The sequence below is a fragment of the Piliocolobus tephrosceles genome, chromosome 3 (genome assembly GCF_002776525.5).
Source record: "Piliocolobus tephrosceles isolate RC106 chromosome 3, ASM277652v3, whole genome shotgun sequence".
Taxonomy (NCBI): Eukaryota; Metazoa; Chordata; class Mammalia; order Primates; family Cercopithecidae; genus Piliocolobus; species Piliocolobus tephrosceles.
Genome location: NC_045436.1, coordinates 82,756,521 through 82,774,814, shown reverse-complemented (window position 1 = coordinate 82,774,814; position 18,294 = coordinate 82,756,521). Strand labels below are relative to the sequence as shown.

The following is an 18,294-nucleotide window of genomic DNA, read 5'->3' as shown; positions in this document are numbered from 1 at the left end:
TTTTTTTGTATTTCAGGAGTTATACTCTTTGTGATATGGTGTACGACCTGGTCAGTCTTAGGCTCTGAAGCTCTCCCTGGTGGAAATTTATTTGGATTGTTAATTATTTTTTATAGTGCCATTATTGGGGGAAAGATTTTACAACTCATTAGAATACCTTTAGTGCCTCCACTTCCACCTCTTCTTGGTAAGTATATAATTAGCTCTCTTTTCTTTATTATCGACTATATGCAAATTTTGAATATTTTCTTATTGAATTAGATCTAATTCAGAAACATTTCAATGTAGTGTGTTTTATATAGTTTCTTCATATATGTATTTACTGTATGCGTGTGTGTGTACAGCTCCTTTATAGATGTATTTGTTTTTCTCTCTGTCTACGTATATACACACACAAGTTTTATCCAAAATTTATTTTTAAAATAAATTTAATCTCCTCAGTATATTATTCCATTGCTTTATTGTTTAATAGAATCTTTAAAAATCTTAGATTCACGGGGTACATGTGCAGGTTTGATACATGCATATATTGCATAATGGTGAGGTTTGGGCTCTAGTGAACCCATCACCAAATATGGAATACTATACCCAATAGGTAATTTTTCAACCTTAACCCTCCAACCCTCTCTCCTTTTGGACTCCCCAGTGTCTATTATTTCCATCTTTATGTCCATATGTACCCATTGTTTAGCTCCCACATGTAAGTGAGAACACACAGTATTTGATTTTTCTGTTTTTGAGTTATTTCACTTAGGATAATGATGTTCAGCTCTATCCATGTTGCTGCAAAGGACATGATGTCATTCTTTTTTATGACTGCATAGTATTCCATGGTGTATATGTACCACATTTTCTTTATTTAGTCATTTAAGTTGATTCCATGTCTTTTTATTATGAATAGTGCTACAATGAACATATGTGTGTATGTGTCTTTGCAGAAGAATGATTCACACATTGAACCATCCTTGTATTTCTGGAGTAAAACCCACTTAACTGCATTATCTTTTTGATGTACTATTGAATTCATTTTGCTAGTTGAGAATTTTTGCATCTACGTTCATCAGCAATATTGGCCAGTAGTGTGTGTGTGTGTGTGTGTGTGTAGCTTTGCCTAATTTGGGTATAATTGTGATACTAGAGTCATAGAATGTGTTAGGGAGGAATCCTTCCTTGATTTTTTGGAATAAGTCTCAGTCACCTGTGACCCTGAACTCTAGAATAAGTGGATTTTACAATGAATAAATGAATGAATACAAATTATTGTAAAACAGAATTTTGTTAAGTATATGATAACCATACAAATGCATGACAATAAACAATGTGATATGAAAGCTCTGAGCCAGCCTACCATATTTGTGATTGTTTTTGAACTGCATAGTGGGTGGAGGTGCTCCTTACAATTTTCACTTTGTAACCATTTATACTTTGATTTTAATCATCACCACTATAACCATCATCACTTGTGGATTCACCAAAAATTAGGTAAATAATTATCTTATTTGTTTTTATAAAGCTCTAAGATGTATGTAGAGCTCACATTTCTTTCATTGTTTAATACTAGAAGTGTTTTGGATCTTTATTTAGAAGTTTGGTGATGTTTTGTGACCAAAAATATGCTATAGGAAATTGACTCTTGTTTATATCACTTAGCCTATGCTAAAATTGGTTTTGTTATATACCATTTTACTCAAAGTTGCCATTTCCAATAACTTATAGATGATGTTAAGTGAGAACTTACTGTATTCAAATTTATCTAAATATTCAGTACAGTGGACCAGGCACGGTGACTCATGCCCATAATCCCAGCAATTTGGGAGGCCAAGGCAGGAGGATCGCCTGAGCCCAGGAGTTCAAAACCAGCCTGGGCAACATAGCAGACCTCGTCTTTATAAAATATTAAACATTTTTCTGGGTCTCAGCTACTCAGGAGGCTAAGGCAAGAGGATCACTTGAGCTCAGGAGGTTAAGCCTACAGTGAGCCGTGTCTGCATCACTGCACTCAGCTTGGACAACAGAATGACACCCTGTCCCAAAAAAATAAATATATATTCAGTACATTGTCAGCAGAGATAATCTCTACATCTTATCTCTGCTGTCGCTTCTGTATCCACAATTTTCTTGCAGTACCTTCTAAGTATTTATTGAATCATTTTCCTCCTCTCCAAACTTTCTCTTTTGCTCTAGCTTAGGCTATTTGTTTCCAACTTTTGCGTGGACTGTAGCAGAGCCTTCAAATTGGTCTCTGTCTCCAGTTTTATCCCTAACTAATTCACCAAGACCCTCACATTAAAAAACGCCAGACTCATAGTGTTACTTTCTGCCTAAAACCTTCCCGTGGTGCCTTGCTTTGCCAAAGTTGGGGGAGACATTTTTATGATCTGGCCCACCAAGCTCGTTCTCCTCCCTCCTTTCCTTGCCGTGTATGTTCCAGCAACAGTAAATTACTTGTTGAACCCCATTTAGATGTATTGTTTCTTATCGCCATGCCTTTATTCATGCTGCCTTCTCTACTTGCTTGTAACCTGCACTTTACCAAGATAATGAGAGACATAGTACATTAGAAAAGAAAGTAAACATTTCTGTTTTCTTTCTCAGAAAAATGAACTGTCATTATCTTTATTTTCTTTCTTTTAAGGGATGTTACTGGCTGGTTTTATGATTAGGAATGTTCCATTCATCAGTAAACATGTCCATGTTCATAACACATGGTCTTCAGTTTTAAGAAGCACTGCCCTTACCGTTATTCTAATACGAGCTGGGCTTGGACTCGATCCACAGGTAGATTTACAATTACAAATTGAGTAAGGTTATTTCAAATATTAGAGGATGGTGAGAAACAAAAGAAGCAAAAATTTTATTTACCTGTTCCAAGTGGAGTCTGTAAACAAACTTAAGATAAAGAAAAAAAGACCGGGCATGGTGACTCACGCCTGTAATCTACAAAAATTAGTCAGGTGTGGTGGCATGCACCTGTAATCCCAGCTACTAGGGAGGCTGAGGCAAGGGAATTGCTTGAAACTGAGCGACAGAGGTTGCAGTGAGCCAAGATAGTGCCACTGCACTCCAGCCTGGGGGACAGAGCGAGACTCCGTCTCAAAAAACAAAACAAAACAGGCAAACAAACAAAAAAAAAAAGAAGAAGAAAAAAAGACTGTGTAGAAATATTGGCACCTTAATTTCTATTAACTAGCCATCATTATCACTGATATGAACGGAACTGACTATGTTGTAAAGTCTTTATTAGCGATCACCTGTAATCATTTGCACAGAGATAAATGTCTCTTATGTAGCACCTATATTATTTGGGAGGCTCTTTTATGGAGAACTGTGTACTCTTCAGTTAACATAGGATAAGAAAAGCCTTATAAAAGTCTTTTTCTTTTTTTAGGGAGATTAAGGATTTCAGTAACTTTTTTATGACATTTTCTCCACAGGATTATGTTCCTCATTATCTCTGCATTATTGTAAAATCTAACCTTTTAAAGCATTTCTTTAAATATTACAATCTAGGGATCATAAATCCCATCTTTTAGATGACTATTCATGAATATGACAGGTACTCAAATAAATGTGGCAAATGTGGTTTAATAGAAATAGCTCAAGAGCATAAATAATTATAGCCAATGAGACTATATTCTCCAGTTGAAAGTATGAACCAAGGAGAAAATTGAAAAGTTCTCCCTTTTAAAATGAAGTATACAGTTTTTAAGTTATTTTCTTTGGCATGTTGGCATTCTATTTATAATTATTAAGTTAATCAAACAGTTCACATAAAAAAATTAACTAATGGGAAAACACTAATAGGACACTATTTATACTCTTTATTAGGAAAGTTCAGGAAGGTAGCAATAGCTATTTAATCACAGTAAAATTGATCTTTTAATATTAAAATGCAATAATATTTTAGAAAAGATGAAATTGTTTATAATCCAACCTATGATGACATATAAAATGTAATAGAGCTCCAAGTCCAGTGGGACAATCTGTTGAAATGAGATTTTGTTTAGTGAAAGCTTCTTATGAAAAAAGACTTTATAGTTCAATATTTGTTTAAATAATTTTCTTTTTGGCCATTGTAAACGTACCTAAGTGTGACTGTTTTGTATTTCAGGCTTTAAGGCAATTGAAGGTGGTTTGTTTCAGATTGGCTGTAGGTCCATGCCTTATGGAAGCTAGTGCAGCTGCTGTTTTTTCCCACTTCATTATGAAATTTCCCTGGCAATGGGCATTTCTATTAGGGTAATTTCTTTCTCATTTTTTCTTATGAAAATATTCAATTAAAGATGCTTGGTTAAAACTGTTAAAATACTCAGAATGTTGTATAGAAAAGCTCTATTAAAATTCTTTTCACAGTGTTGGAAACCTTGGAAAACAGTTGATTAAAAGCAGAGCCATGTCCCAAATTGTATGAAATTTTTAACAAACATTCATGGCCCCTAAATGTTTATCATCAAGAAAATTCACATGATCAATTTATTCCTTTTCATCTGTATTATATCTGTATGTTTTAATCTATCTAATGGCCTCTTCCTCATAGCTATATGTAAATACAGTTGCACATTTTATACATATGTATGTGTGTATGTATAATTTGAGAAACATTTTATATAGACATAGGATTATAAATATAAACTCTCCCATTTTAAAGAAAACAAGCAAACAAACAAAAACTCTTGCCGTATATCCAATGCCCCATCCATCTTTATCTACCATCCATTTGCCGTATGTTTGAATTCCTCAAAATAAGTCTGTAACTACTGTCTCTAGATCCTAACTCCTTTTCATTTCTTAAATCATCAACTTTTGTCTCTGCTTATCCATTCCAATGACATTCATAGCAAAGTTCATCCATTATATAGTTACTACAAAATCCAGTGAATTTTTAAATTAATGTTTATGATAAAATACCCAAATGCACTTTTATTTTAAAAATTAGAACTTTATAAATAGAGGAGGAATGACCTTTGACTATGCCTTCAAATCATAATGCCCATAACTCTACCCAAAGCGACAACTCTTAGGAGTTTTTTTCTTCTCCAATTTTTATTTTGGCTCAAGGGGTACATGAACAGGTTTGTTATTTGGATAAATCGCATGTCACAGGGGTTTGGTATGCAGATTATTTTGTCACCCAGGTAATAAGTATAATACCCAATAGGTAGTTTTTCTATTCTCACCCTCCTTCCACCCTCCATCCTCAAATTCACCTAGTGACGATTGTTCCCTTCTTTCTGTCCATGTGTACTCAGTGTTTAGCTCCCACTTATAAGTGAGAATATGGCATATTTGGTTTCCCATTCCTGTGTTAATTCACTTAGGATAATGGCCTCAACTCCATCCACATTGCTCCAAAGGACATGATCTTGTACTTTCTTATGGCTGTGTATTATTCTATGGTATATATGTGCCACATTTTCTTTATCCAGTTCACCATTGATAGGCATTAGGTTGATCTCCTGTCAACATGAGTTGATCTCATGTTTTTTTGTTTTTTTTTTTTTTTTTCCCCAGTAGTTTTTAAGGAACAGGTGATGTTTGGTTACATGGAAAAGATTTTTAGTGGTAATTTCTGAGATTTTGGTGCACCCATCACCAGAGCAGTGTACACTGCACCCAAGGTGTAGTCTTTATCCCTCACGCCCCTCCTACCCTTCCCACTAAGTCCCCAAAGTCCATTGTATCATTATTATGCTTTTGCATCCTCATAGCATAACTCCCACTTGTAAGTCAGAACATACAATGTTTGGTTTTTTTCATTCCTGAATTACTTCACTTAGAGTAATAGTCTCTGATTCCTTCCAAGTTGCTGTGAATGCAATTATTTCATTCCTTTTTATGGCTGAGTAGTATTCCAGTGTGACTGAGTAGTATATATATATACACACACACCACATTTTCTCTATGCATTCATTGATTGATAGGCATTTGAGCTAGTTCTATATTTTTCACAATCGCAAATTGTGCTGCAATAAACATGTGTGTGCAAGTGTTTTTTTCATATAATGACTTCTTTTCCTCTGGGTAGATACCCAGTAGTGTGATTGCTAGATCAAATGGTAGATCTACTTTTAATTATTCAAGAAATCTTCATACTCTTTTCCGTAGTGATTGTACTAGTTTACATTCCCCCCAGCAGTGTAAAAGTGTTCCCTTTTTACCACATCCATGGCAATATCTATTATTTTTATTTTCTGATTGTGGCTATTCTTGGAGGAGTGAGATGGTATCACATTGTGGTTTTGTTTGCATTTCCCTGATAATTACTGACACTGAGGATTTTTTCATGTTTCTTGGCCATTTGTGTATCTTCTTTTGGAAAGTGTCTGTCTATTCATGTCCTTAGCCTGCTTTTTGATAGGATAATTTGTTTTTTTCTTGCTGATTTGTTTGAGTTCCTTATAGATTCTGGATATTAGTACTTTGTTGGATGCATAGTTTGTAAAGATTTTCTCCCACTCTATAGGTTGTCTTTTTTACTTCTGCTGATTTTCTCTTTTGCTGTGCAGAAGCTTCTTAGTGTAATTAAGTCCCATCTATTTATCTTTGTTTCTGCTGCCTTTGCTTTTGGGTTCTTGGTCATGAAGTCTCTGCCTAAGCCAATGTCTAGAAGGGTATTTCCAAGGTTACTTTCTAGAATTTTTATAGTTTCAGGTGTTAAATTTAAGTCTTTGATCCATCTTGAGTTGATTTTTGTATAGGGTGAGAGATGAAGATCCAGTTTTATTCTTCTACATATGGCTAGCCAATTATCCCAGCACCATTTGTTGAATAGGGTGTCCTTTCCCAACTTTATGTTTTTGTTTCCTTTGTTAAAGATCAGTTGGCTTAAGTGTATTTGGTTTTATTTCTCGGTTCTCTATTCTGTTCCATTGGTCTATGTGCCTATTATTATACCAGTATTATGTTGCTTTGGTGACTGTAGCCTTATAGTATAATTTGAAGTCAAGTAATATGATGCATCCACGTTTGTTCTTTTTGCTTAGTCTTGCTTTGGTTATGCAGGCTATCTTTGGGTTCTACATGAATTTTAGGATTGCTTTTTCTAGTTCAGGGAAGAATGATGATGTAGATTGTTTTTGGCAGTAAGGTCATTTTCACAATATTGATTCTACCTATCCATGAGCATGTGATGTGTTTCTATTTGTTTGTGTAATCTATGATTTCTTTGTGCAGTGTTTTGTAGTTTTTACTGTAGAGGTCTTTCACCTCCTTGGTTAGGTATATTCCTAAGTTCATTTGCTTAGGATTTTTTTCTTTGTTTGTTTGTTTGTTTGTTTGTTTATTTTGCAGCTGTTGTAAAAGGGGTTGAAATCTTGATTTAATTATCAGCTCAGTCACCATTGGTGTATACCAGTGCTACTGATTTGTGTTCGTTGATTTTGTATACTGAAACTTTACTGAATTCATTTATCAGATCTAGGAGCTTTTTGGATGAGTCTTTAGGGATTTTTCATTATATGATCATATCATCACGAACAGCAACAGTTTTATTTCCTCTTTACTGATTTGGATGCCCTTTATTTCTTTCTCTTGTCCAATTGCTCTGGCTAGGACTTCCAGTACTGTGTTGAATAGAGGTGGTGAAAGTGGGCATCCTTGTCTTATTCCAGTTCTCAGGGTAATGCTATCAACTTTTCCCCATTCAGTATAATGTTGGCTGTGGGTTTTTCATAGATGGCTTTTATGACCTTAAGGTATGTCCCTTCTATGCCAGCTTTGCTGAGGGTTTTAATCATAAAGGGATGCTGGATTTTGTCAAATGCTTTTCTGCATCTATTAAGGTGATTATGTGGTTTTTGTGTGTTTTTTATTTGTGTTAGTTTTTCTTTCTTTCTTTTTTTTTGTTTTTTGTTTGTTTGTTTGTTTTGAGATGGAGTCTTGCTCTGTTGTGCAGGCTGGAGTACAATGGCCCAGTCTCAGCTCACTGCAACCTCTGCCTCCCAGGTTCAAGCAATTCTTGTGCCTCGGCCTTCCAAAGACCTGAGAGTAGCTCCCCAAGCTTGACAGCATCTATTTCTTTTTGACTTTTTAGTAATAGCCATTCTACCTCCAGTGAGAGTGTATCTCATTGTAGTTTTGTTTTGCATTTCTCTAATGATTAGTGATGTTGAATATTTTTCCATATAATTGTTGACTTCATGTTTGTCTTCTTTGGAGAAGTGTCTGGTCCTGTCCTTTGCCCATTTCATGGAGTTGTTAGGTTTTTCCTCGTTGATTTTTCTAAGTTCTTTTTGGATTCTGGATATTAGACTTTTGTCGAATGAATGGTTTGCAAATATTTTCTCCTATTCCATAGGTTGTTTGTTGATGATTTCTTTTGCTGTGCAGAAGCTCTTTAGTTTAATTAGGTCACATTTGTCAATTTTTGTTTTTGTTGCAATTGCTTTTGGCATCTTTGTCATAAAGTGTTTTCCAGAATTGAAATTTCCTAGGATATGTCCAGAACAGCCTGTGTCCAGAATGGTATTTCTTAGGATGTCTTCCAGAGTTTTTATAGTTTTGGGTTTTACATTTAAGTTTTTAATCTATCTTGAGTTAATTTTAGTAAACAGTAAAACGTATGGAGTCCAGTTTCAATTTTCTGCATATGGCTAGCCAATTATCCCAGCACAGTTTCCGAGTAGGGATTCCTTTCGCCATTGCTTGTTTTTGTCAAGTTTGTTGAAGAGTAGATGGCTTTGGTGTGTAGCTTTATTTCTGCATTCTGTAACCTGTTCCACTGGTCTATGTCTGTTTTTGTTCCAGTACCATGCTGTTTTGGTTACTGTAGCATTGTAGTGCAGTTCGAAGTTAGGTAGTGTGACGCTTTCGGCTTTGTTCTTTTTGCTTAGGACACTCTCACTGGAGGTGAATCCTTTTGGTTATGCAGGCTATTTTGGGTTCTACATGAATTTTAGGATTGTTTTTTCTAGTTCAGGGAAGAATGATGATGTAGATTGTTTTTGGCAGTAAGGTCATTTTCACAATATTGATTCTACCTATCCATGAGCATGTGATGTGTTTCTATTTGTTTGTGTAATCTATGATTTCTTTGTGCAGTGTTTTGTAGTTTTTACTGTAGAGGTCTTTCACCTCCTTGGTTAGGTATATTCCTAAGTTCATTTGCTTAGGATTTTTTTCTTTGTTTGTTTGTTTGTTTGTTTGTTTATTTTGCAGCTGTTGTAAAAGGGGTTGAGATCTTGATTTAATTATCAGCTCAGTCACCATTGGTGTATACCAGTGCTACTGATTTGTGTACGTTGATTTTGTATACTGAAACTTTACTGAATTCATATTACTTTTTTTGGCTCCAGATGAATTTTAGAATACTTTTTTTAATCCTGTGAAAAATGTCATTGGTAGTACGATAGGAATAGCATTTACTCTGTAAATAGCCTTGGGCAGTATGGCCATTTTAACAGTATTACTTCTTCCTATCTGTGATCATGGAACGTTTTCCTTTTGTTTGTGTTGTCTCTGATTTCTTTGAGCACTCGTTTGTAATTTTCATTGTAGAGATATTTCACCTCACTGCTTAGCTGTATTCCAAGGTATTTTGTGGTTTTTTGTGGCTATTGTGAATGGGATTCCATTCTTGATTTGGCTCTCAGCTTGGATGTTGTTGGTGTATAGAAATGCTACAGATTTTTGTACATTGATTTTTGTATCCTGAAACTTTGCTGAAGCTGTTTGTCAGATCTGGGAGCTCTTGAGAGGCTACTATGGGGTTTTCTCAGTATAAAAGTGTTTCACCTATGAAGAGGCATAGTTTGATTTCCATTCTTCCTACTTAGATATCACATTTATTGATTTGTATATGTTGAACCAAACTTGTGTCCCAGAGATAAAGCTTACTTGATCATAGTGGACTAGCTTTTTGATGTGCTGCTGGATTCAGTTGGCTTGTATTTTGTTGAGGATTTTTACATCTATGATCATCAGTGATATTGGCCTGAAATTTTCTTTTTTGTTGTGTCTCTGCCAGGTTTTCATATCTGAATGATGCTGGCCTCATAAAATGAGTTAGGGAGGGATCCCTCCTCCTCATGTTTTTTGGAATAATTTCAGTAGCATTAGTACCAGTTCTTCTTTACACTTCTGGTAGAATTTGTCTGTGAATCTGTCGGGTCCTAGGCTTTTTTGTTTGTTTGTTTGTTTTGCTCAGAGATTTTTTATTACTCATTCAGTTTCAGAACTCATTTTTGGTTTGTTCGGGATTTCAATTTCTTCCTAGTTCAATCTTGGGAGGTTGTATGTTTCCAGAAATTTACCCATTTCTTGTAGGTGTTCTACTTTGTTTGCATAAAGATGTTCGTCATAGTCTCTGAGAGTTTTTTTGTATTTCTGTGTGGTTGCTGGTAATGTCCACTTTGCCATTTCTGATTGTGTTTTTTGGATCCTCTCTTTTTTTCTTTTTTCCTTTATTGGTCTAGCTAGTGACCTATCAAATTTATTTATTCTTTCAAAGAAACAACTTTTAGTTTCATTTATCTTTTGTATGGATTTTCATGACTCAATTTCATTCCATTCTGCTCTGATTTTGGCTATTTCTTTTCTTCTGCTAGCTTTGGGTTGATTTCCTCTTGTTTTCCTATTTCCTTTATGTATGATAGTAGGTTGTTAGTTTAAGATCCTTCTAACTTTTCAATGTGGGCATTTAGCACTATAAACTTGTCCCTTAACACTGCTTCACCTGTATCTTAGAGAGCCTAATATGTTGTATCTTTGTTTTTATTAGTTTCAAATAATTTATTGGTTTCTACGTTAATGTCATTGTTTACCCAAAGGTCATTCAGGCACAGATTGTTTAAATTCCATGTAATTGTACGGTTCTGAGAGTTCTTCTTAGTGTTGACTTCTATTTTTATTGCACTGTGCAGTCCAAAAGTGTGGCTGGTATGATTTCAGGGTTTTTAAAATTTATTGAAAATAATTTTACAAACTGATAGTGTGATCAATTTTATAATATATGCCATGTACGGATGAGAGGAATATATATTCTATTGTGGTTAGGTGGAGTGTTCTGTAGATAGCTGTTAGGTCCATTTAGGGTGGAGTGTTCTGTAGATGCCTGTTAGGTCCATTTAGCCAAGTGATGACTTCAGGTCTGGAATATCTTTGTTCATTTTCTGTCTCTATGATTTGTCTAGTACCATCAGTGAGATGTTGAAGTCTCCCACTATTATTCTGTGGCTATCTAAGTCTCTCTATAGGTCTCTATGAACTTGTTTTATGAATGTGAATGCTCCAGTTCTGGGCACACTTATCTTTCAGACAGTTACGTCTTCTTGTTGAATTGAACCCTTTATCATTATGTAGTGCCGTTCTTTGTCTTTTTGATTGTTGTTGGTTTAAAGTCTATTTTGTCTGAATTAGAATAACAATGCTTACCCTTTTTTGTTTTGCATTTGCTTGGTAGATTTTTTTCCATCCTTTTACTTTGAGCCAATGGGTATTATTGCATATGAGATGGGTCTCTTGACAACAGAATACAGTTGGGCTTTGCTTCTTTATCCAACTTGCCGCTCTGTGAGTTTTAGTGGGGCAATTAGGCTGTTTACATTTGGTTAATATTGATATTTATAGCTTTGGTTCTGTCATTATGTTGTTAGCTGGTTATTATGCAGACTTGATTGTGTAGTTACTTTACAGCATCAATGGTCTATGTACTTAAATGTATTTTTGTGGTGGCCATTAACAGTCTTTCACTTCCATACTTAGCACTTCCTTAAGGACCTCTTGTAAGGCATGTCTGTTAATAAGAGATTCCCTTAGCATTTCTTTGTCTGAAAAGGATTTTACTTCTCCTTCGCATATGAAGTTTAGTTTGGCTGGATATTAAGTTCTTGGTTTAATTTCTTTTTTTTTTTTTTTTTTATTCAAGACCGAGTCTTGCTCTGTCACCAGGCTGGAGTGCAATGGCACTATCTCAGCTCACTGCAACCTCCACTTCGCAGGTTAAGTGATTCTCCTGCCTCAGCCTCCCGAGTAGCTGAAGCTACAGACATGCACCACCATGTCCAGCTAATTTTTGTATTTTTAGTAGAGATGGGGTTTCACCATGTTGGCCAGGATAGTCTCAATCTCTTGACCTTGTGATCTGCTCCTCTGGGTCTCCCAAAGTGCTTGGATTACAGGCATGAGCCACCATACCCAGCCAAGTTTTATTTTTTAAGAATGCTGAAGGCCGGGCACGGTGGCCCACGTCTGTAATCCCAGCACTTTGAGAGGCCGAGGTGGGTGGATCATAGGGTTGGGAATTTGAGACCACCCTGGCCAATATGGTGAAACCTCGTCTCTACTAAAATTACAAAAAATTGCCAGGTGTTGTGGTGTGTGCCTGTAGTCCTAGCTACTCAGGAGACTGAGGCAGAAGAATCACTTGAATCCGGGAGGTGGAGGTTGCAGTGAGCCGAGATCACACCAGTGCGCTCCAGCCTGGGCAAGAGAGTAAGACTCCATCTCAAAAAAAAAAAAAAAAAAAAAAAAATGCTGACTATAGGCCCTCAGTTTCTTTTGGATTATAGAGTTTCTTACAGTTCTACTGTTAGCCTGAGGGGGTTCCCTTTGTAGGTGACCTGCCCCTTCTCTTTAGCTGCCTTTCATATTTTTTTCTTTGATGTTGACCTTGGAAAATCTGATGACTATCTGTCTTGGGGATGGTCATCTTATAAAGTATCTCACAGGGGTTCTCTGCATTTCCTGGATTTAAATGGTGACTTCTCTAGCAAGATTTGGGAAATTTTTGTGGGCAATATCCTGAAATATGTTTTCTAACTTGCTCGTTCTTTCTCCCTTTCTTTGAGGGATGCCTTGAGTCATATGTTTGGTCACTTTACATGAGCTCAGATTTCTCAGAGATTTTGTTCATTCCTTTTTGTTCTTTATTTTCATCTGACTGAGTTGATTCAAAGAAGTAGTCTTTGAGATCTGAGATTCTTTCCTCAGCTTGGTCTGTTCTGCTGTTCGTACTTGTTACTGTATTATGAAATTCTTAAGGTACATTTTTCAGCTCTATCAGTTTAGTTTGGTTCTTTCTTAAAATGCCTATTTTATCTTTCAGCTCTTATGTCATCTTATTGGATTCCTTAGATTATTTGGATTGGATTTTGACTTTCTTCTGAATCTCAATGATCTTTGTTTCTATCCAGATTCTGAATTCTATGTCTGTCATTTCATCCTGGTTAACAACCATTGTTGGAGAGCTAGTATGATTGCTTGAAGACAGGAAGACATTCTGGCATTTTCCATTGCCAGAGTTCTTGCACTGGTTCTTTCACATCTGTGTGGGCTAAGGTTCCTCTAATGTTTTGAGTCACTGTCCTTTGGATGGAGTTTTTTCCTTTTTTATATTCTTTAATGCCCTTGAGGGTTTGACTGTGGCACAAAGTGGGTTCAGTCAAATGGCTTCATTTCTGGAAGATTTCAGGGGGCAAAGGCTCAGCTCAGCACTCCTGAACTGCATGCTCTAACTTTGCAGGGCTGGTACCATACCCACAGATTTGTTGTCTGGTCCTTCAGTGTTAAGCACATGGTGTGGTGGAAGGGCCAGTCCACTGGCAACAACACTGTGATGGGGTGTGCCAGCCAAAGTTCTTCATTGTAGTGATTGTAGCAAGGTCCCCACTCACACGTATGTGCCAGCAGCAGCAGCAGCACATAGCAGGTATGCATGTGTTGGCAGGGGTGCAGTGCCGGCAGGAGTAGGATGGGGATGTTCTGTATACTTGCATGTGCCAGCAGGGGCAATGGTGCTGTGGGGTGCACTCATGTGCCACTGGGGACAGAGTGGCAGCATCTTCCCGAGTTTTGTGTTATCATTCTAGATCTTTAAAAATAATGTTCTGGACTTCTAACAAATGTATTTGTTAACCCAGAGAAAAAAAAGAGTATTATTTTTGCATTTTTACTTAATCATACCCAAGAAAATTTTACTTTACAATTTGTTCTTTTCACTCAACAGTAGTCTTGAGGTTGATCCATTTCAAGATGGATACACATGTAGTTTATTTCTTTTAATTATATAAGATTACATTGTATGTCAAGAGATTTTATTTACAATGTAATAACAAAAATAGCATTTTATTTGTCTCATTTTACATAAATATAAGTTTGTCTAGAATAGTTACCTGGGTTATATGCATTTTTAGTTTGATGTACACTGCCAAAATCCTTTCGGTATGGCCACTTTAATTTGCCCCAATATGCTCATAGCTTATGAGCATACCTGTTGTTCTTGCAAATCCTTGATATTATTAAGTTTTATAATGTTTTCCAATCTGGTAATTGAAAAAATGGCATATTTTCATTGTTTTAATTTGCATTTCTGTGATTTTTCATAAGCTTGAATATATTTTATATATGTGTTGTCCTTCGAGTTTTCCTTATCTGTCACTAGCCTGTTCATATCCTTTGTCCATTTTTCTGTTGAGTTGGTCTTCTCTTCTTTATTGATTATATCTGTTATATACATTTGTAAGTTATATGTATTGCAAATATCACTAGATATTTAATTTTGTTTGTGGTGATTTTTTTTCACTCTGAGAAGTGTATTTTATTATTTTCAACAGACAGAATTGCCAAAACACAACACCATTCACTTGACTTTGAAAATGAAAAAGAAAAAAAGGGGGAGAAAAAGTAGAATTGCTTTTAAAGTAGTACTTTATTGTAGTACTTTTGAAGTTGCTTTTGAAGTACTACTTTAATATAATTGAATGTATCAAAATCTCTTTTTATGTCTAATGCCTTTGTATGTATCATTCAAAAGGTCCTTTTTACCTCATGTTCACAAATTCTGCATTTTCTTTTTTTTTTTTTTTTTTTTTTTTTTTTGAGAAAGAATCTTGCTCTGTCACCCAGACTGGAGTGCAGTGCAATCTTACCTCACTGAAACCTCCGCCTCCCAGGTTCAAGTGATTCTCCTGCCTCAACCTCCCAAGTAGCTGGGACTACAGGCATGTACCACCGCACCCAGCTGTTGGTTTCACCATGTTGGCCAGGCTGGTCTCAAATTCTTGATCTGCCCTCCTCAGCCTCCCAAAGTGCTAGGATTACAGGCATGAGCCATCATGCCTGGCCCCCTACCTTTTCTTATTACTGCTTTTCCTTTTGAACTTTTAACATTTATTATGTGTAAGGTCTATCTATATTCCTTTCCACATAAATAGTTATCTCAACACCATTTATGAAAGACTTCTTTCTCACACTGATTTAAAATACCAATTGTATAATGTAACAAATCCCATAGATTAGTTTCCACACTTTGTATTCTCTTTTCTTCCAATCTATTTTGTCTATTTATGTCACTATTATTCAGTTTTAACTATTTTACCTTTACAAAAACAGTATCTTGTTTTCTTAAGTTTACTTGATCTTTCATTCTAAGATCTTATTCTTCCAAATGAATTTTATAATTAGCTTGTCAAGTTCAGTAAAAATCCCTGCAAATATTTTGATTGGTGTATCTCTTATTAATTTATTTGGGGTAGAGATTACATCTTTATATTATTGAGGCTTTGGCCGGGTGTGGTGGCTCACACCTATAATCCCAGCACTTTGGAAGGCCAAGGTGGACATATCACTTGAGGTCAGGAGTTCAAGACCAGCCTGGCCAAAATGGTGAAACACCATATGTATTAAAAACACAAAAACTAGCCAGGCGTGGTGTTGGGTGCCTGTAAAATTGAGGCTTTTTAGTTCGCACTTGTGAAATGTCTCTCCAAGTATTCAGGTATTATCTTAGTTATATTAATTATTATATTCATAATTTTTATAAAAGTATAGACTATCTTCACAGTTTTGTTCTTAGATATTTTGTGTTTTTAATTGATGCTGTGGATTAAATTCTCTTTGATCACTTATTCCTGGGGAAGCCAGCTGCCATGTCCTGAGGCAGCCCTGTGGAGAAGACCCCACTGGAAAAAACTGAAGCCTGCAACAGCTACATGAGTAAACTTGGAAGCAGATCTTCTCCCACCCCACCTACCTCATGGGAAATCTTAAGTCAAGGCATACAGCTAAGCCATACCCAGATTCCTGACCCACAGAAGTCCTAAGACAACAAATATTTGTTGTTTTAAGCTACTATGTTTGGGGATGATGTGTTAAGCAAAATGAGAAAAATAATACCACAAGTGATTACAATGTGCAGCAGAGTCAGGAACCACTGAACCAGGCCAGTATGTGGTCTTAGAGAAGTCTAGTCTCTTCTTGAGATCACAGGGAAATCTGTAGCATAAACTGCACTGTAGAGGTTGTACAGCCAGAAGCAAATGGGCTAAACTATTAGACACTCACATCAGTCAGTCATTGGCAGATGCTGTCTGGAGGCAAGTAGAGGGGTGCACAACTCCCTGGTATTCCCAGGTAGGTGCTTGTCAGCAGGACAAGGGTTATAGAAACCTGCAGATGTTAGCAGCCAACATGCAGCAGCTGGGAGATGTATTCATTGACCTGGTAAATGGGTTCTGGCAGGAGCACCAAGAACATTTCTACACAGGATATACTTCAGCCTTTATAAAGTAAACGTTGAAGAGATGAAGCGAACTTCTGGATAAGATATGCCAATAGAAGGTATTCTGAGCAGGAGTCTCCACATTCCTCATAGATGTCATCAACCACTCCAGAAATGTTCTCATTTGCCTTTGTAACTTAGGTGGCCACACTTGTTTTTTTGGGCAGACAACTCTGTTCCTTCCTTCCTTCCTTACTCAAGAGGTAAGAAATGTGTGGAAGGTAGATTTGTCTGGCCATTCTAACAGTGGTACTCCAAATAATCAGCTATTTGGTTTCCCCAGAGGTCTCTCCTGCTCCCAACATCTGCCATTTCAGGGCTTGGAGCACTTTTAGAAGCACACGTACCTTTTGAGGCAATCTTAAATACATTTTGGTTTATGGTTTCCTTTTTTCAATCCTAAATTATCTGTCTCTTATCTTCCTGGGATATACTTAGTTTCTTGTCCATTGAGGATTCACCTTTTGTTTTCTAGTTAGGTTATGAATTTTTGTATTACTTTTACATCTTCACTTCAAAGGATTTAGGAATAGAGGGAGAGGCTGCAACCTGTGCTCAGCCCAACATTTTAAACCACGTCTGTATAAAATTTTAGCCAGCACTAAACAATGCATGAAAAGTTTTATCACCATTAAATTGCATTCACTGAAATTTGAAATTCTTCTAAACAATGTTTATTATAAAGTTATTATAAACTACTTGTACTTATAAAACACCACTTGATTAAAAAGATGCTTTAAAATTAATTTTCAGTCTTTCTTTCAGTTTTGTTCTAGGTGCTGTCTCTCCTGCTGTTGTTGTCCCTTCCATGATGGTGTTGCAAGAAAATGGATATGGTGTTGAGGAAGGCATTCCAACCTTACTAATGGCTGCTAGCAGTATGGATGATGTTCTAGCTATCACTGGATTCAATATATGCTTGAGCATAGTCTTCTCCTCGGGTACACAAGAAAATATAACAACCACCAGATCATTCATGACCTTTTTTGTTAGTTCCTTAAACAGGGTTTCTGGCTTTCCTTCTTCATTTTTTAAGCACGACTTTTCAATTTAACATCTTTTTAATCTCCATAGAAAGCTCATTCTAGACCAAGGAAGATATTTCAGTGGCTTAAGATACCACTACTTAACACACATGATCTCATTTTAATAACCATGTTACAATTAATTTGATAAACCATATTATTACTATTTATCTGCTTATGTTGCTTTGGAATTTTATCAGTTCTCATTAGAAAAAAAATCAAGCAGCAGTATTATTTCTGCTACTAACATTTTAATAGGCATTTTTGAAATGTGCCTTTTTGGCCATCCTAATAAACAACTGGTTGCTCTGTTATAAGACAACATAAACATATAGAGCTGGGACAGCCATATGCCTTTTTGTAGTGTCAGGACAAGATCCTGCACCAGTTCTGACTCCCAAGGTGATATCTGGTCTTGAATATCACTACAGAAATTGTGACAGTAAATATTTCTTCATTTAGTAATGCTTTAATTATCTACAATGTTTGAAACTGAGTCTTCTGTATTATTGAAGCACTAAAGTATTTTTAAGTTGAAAAGTAATATACATAGTTTCTCTTAAAATAAGAAAATATAAATAAATAAGAAAAAGGGGAAAAGTTAAAAGTAAAATCTGCAATAGTCACATCCAGAAGAAAAGAATCATTTCCTTCTGAACCTTTTGATATAAATCCACCCATATTTGCTTTCCTCCCCTCCCCTCCCCTCCCCTCCTCTTCTCTTCCTTTCCCTCCTTCCCTTCCCTTCCCTCCTTCCCTTCCCTTCCCTCCTTC

The 18,294-nt window shown here is 36.1% G+C and overlaps 1 protein-coding gene across 1 annotated transcript in view; it reads left to right on the top strand.

The window, feature by feature from the left end:
- The window catches only part of SLC9B1 (solute carrier family 9 member B1), a 126,917-nt gene that overhangs the window by 78,175 nt on the left and 30,448 nt on the right, over positions 1-18,294 (top strand). The window contains exons 4-7 of the mRNA XM_023220118.3: positions 17-187; positions 2,636-2,778; positions 4,112-4,239; positions 17,261-17,436. Of these exons, the coding sequence (XP_023075886.2) occupies positions 17-187; positions 2,636-2,778; positions 4,112-4,239; positions 17,261-17,436 (618 nt within the window). The remainder of the gene's footprint in view (positions 1-16; positions 188-2,635; positions 2,779-4,111; positions 4,240-17,260; positions 17,437-18,294) is intronic.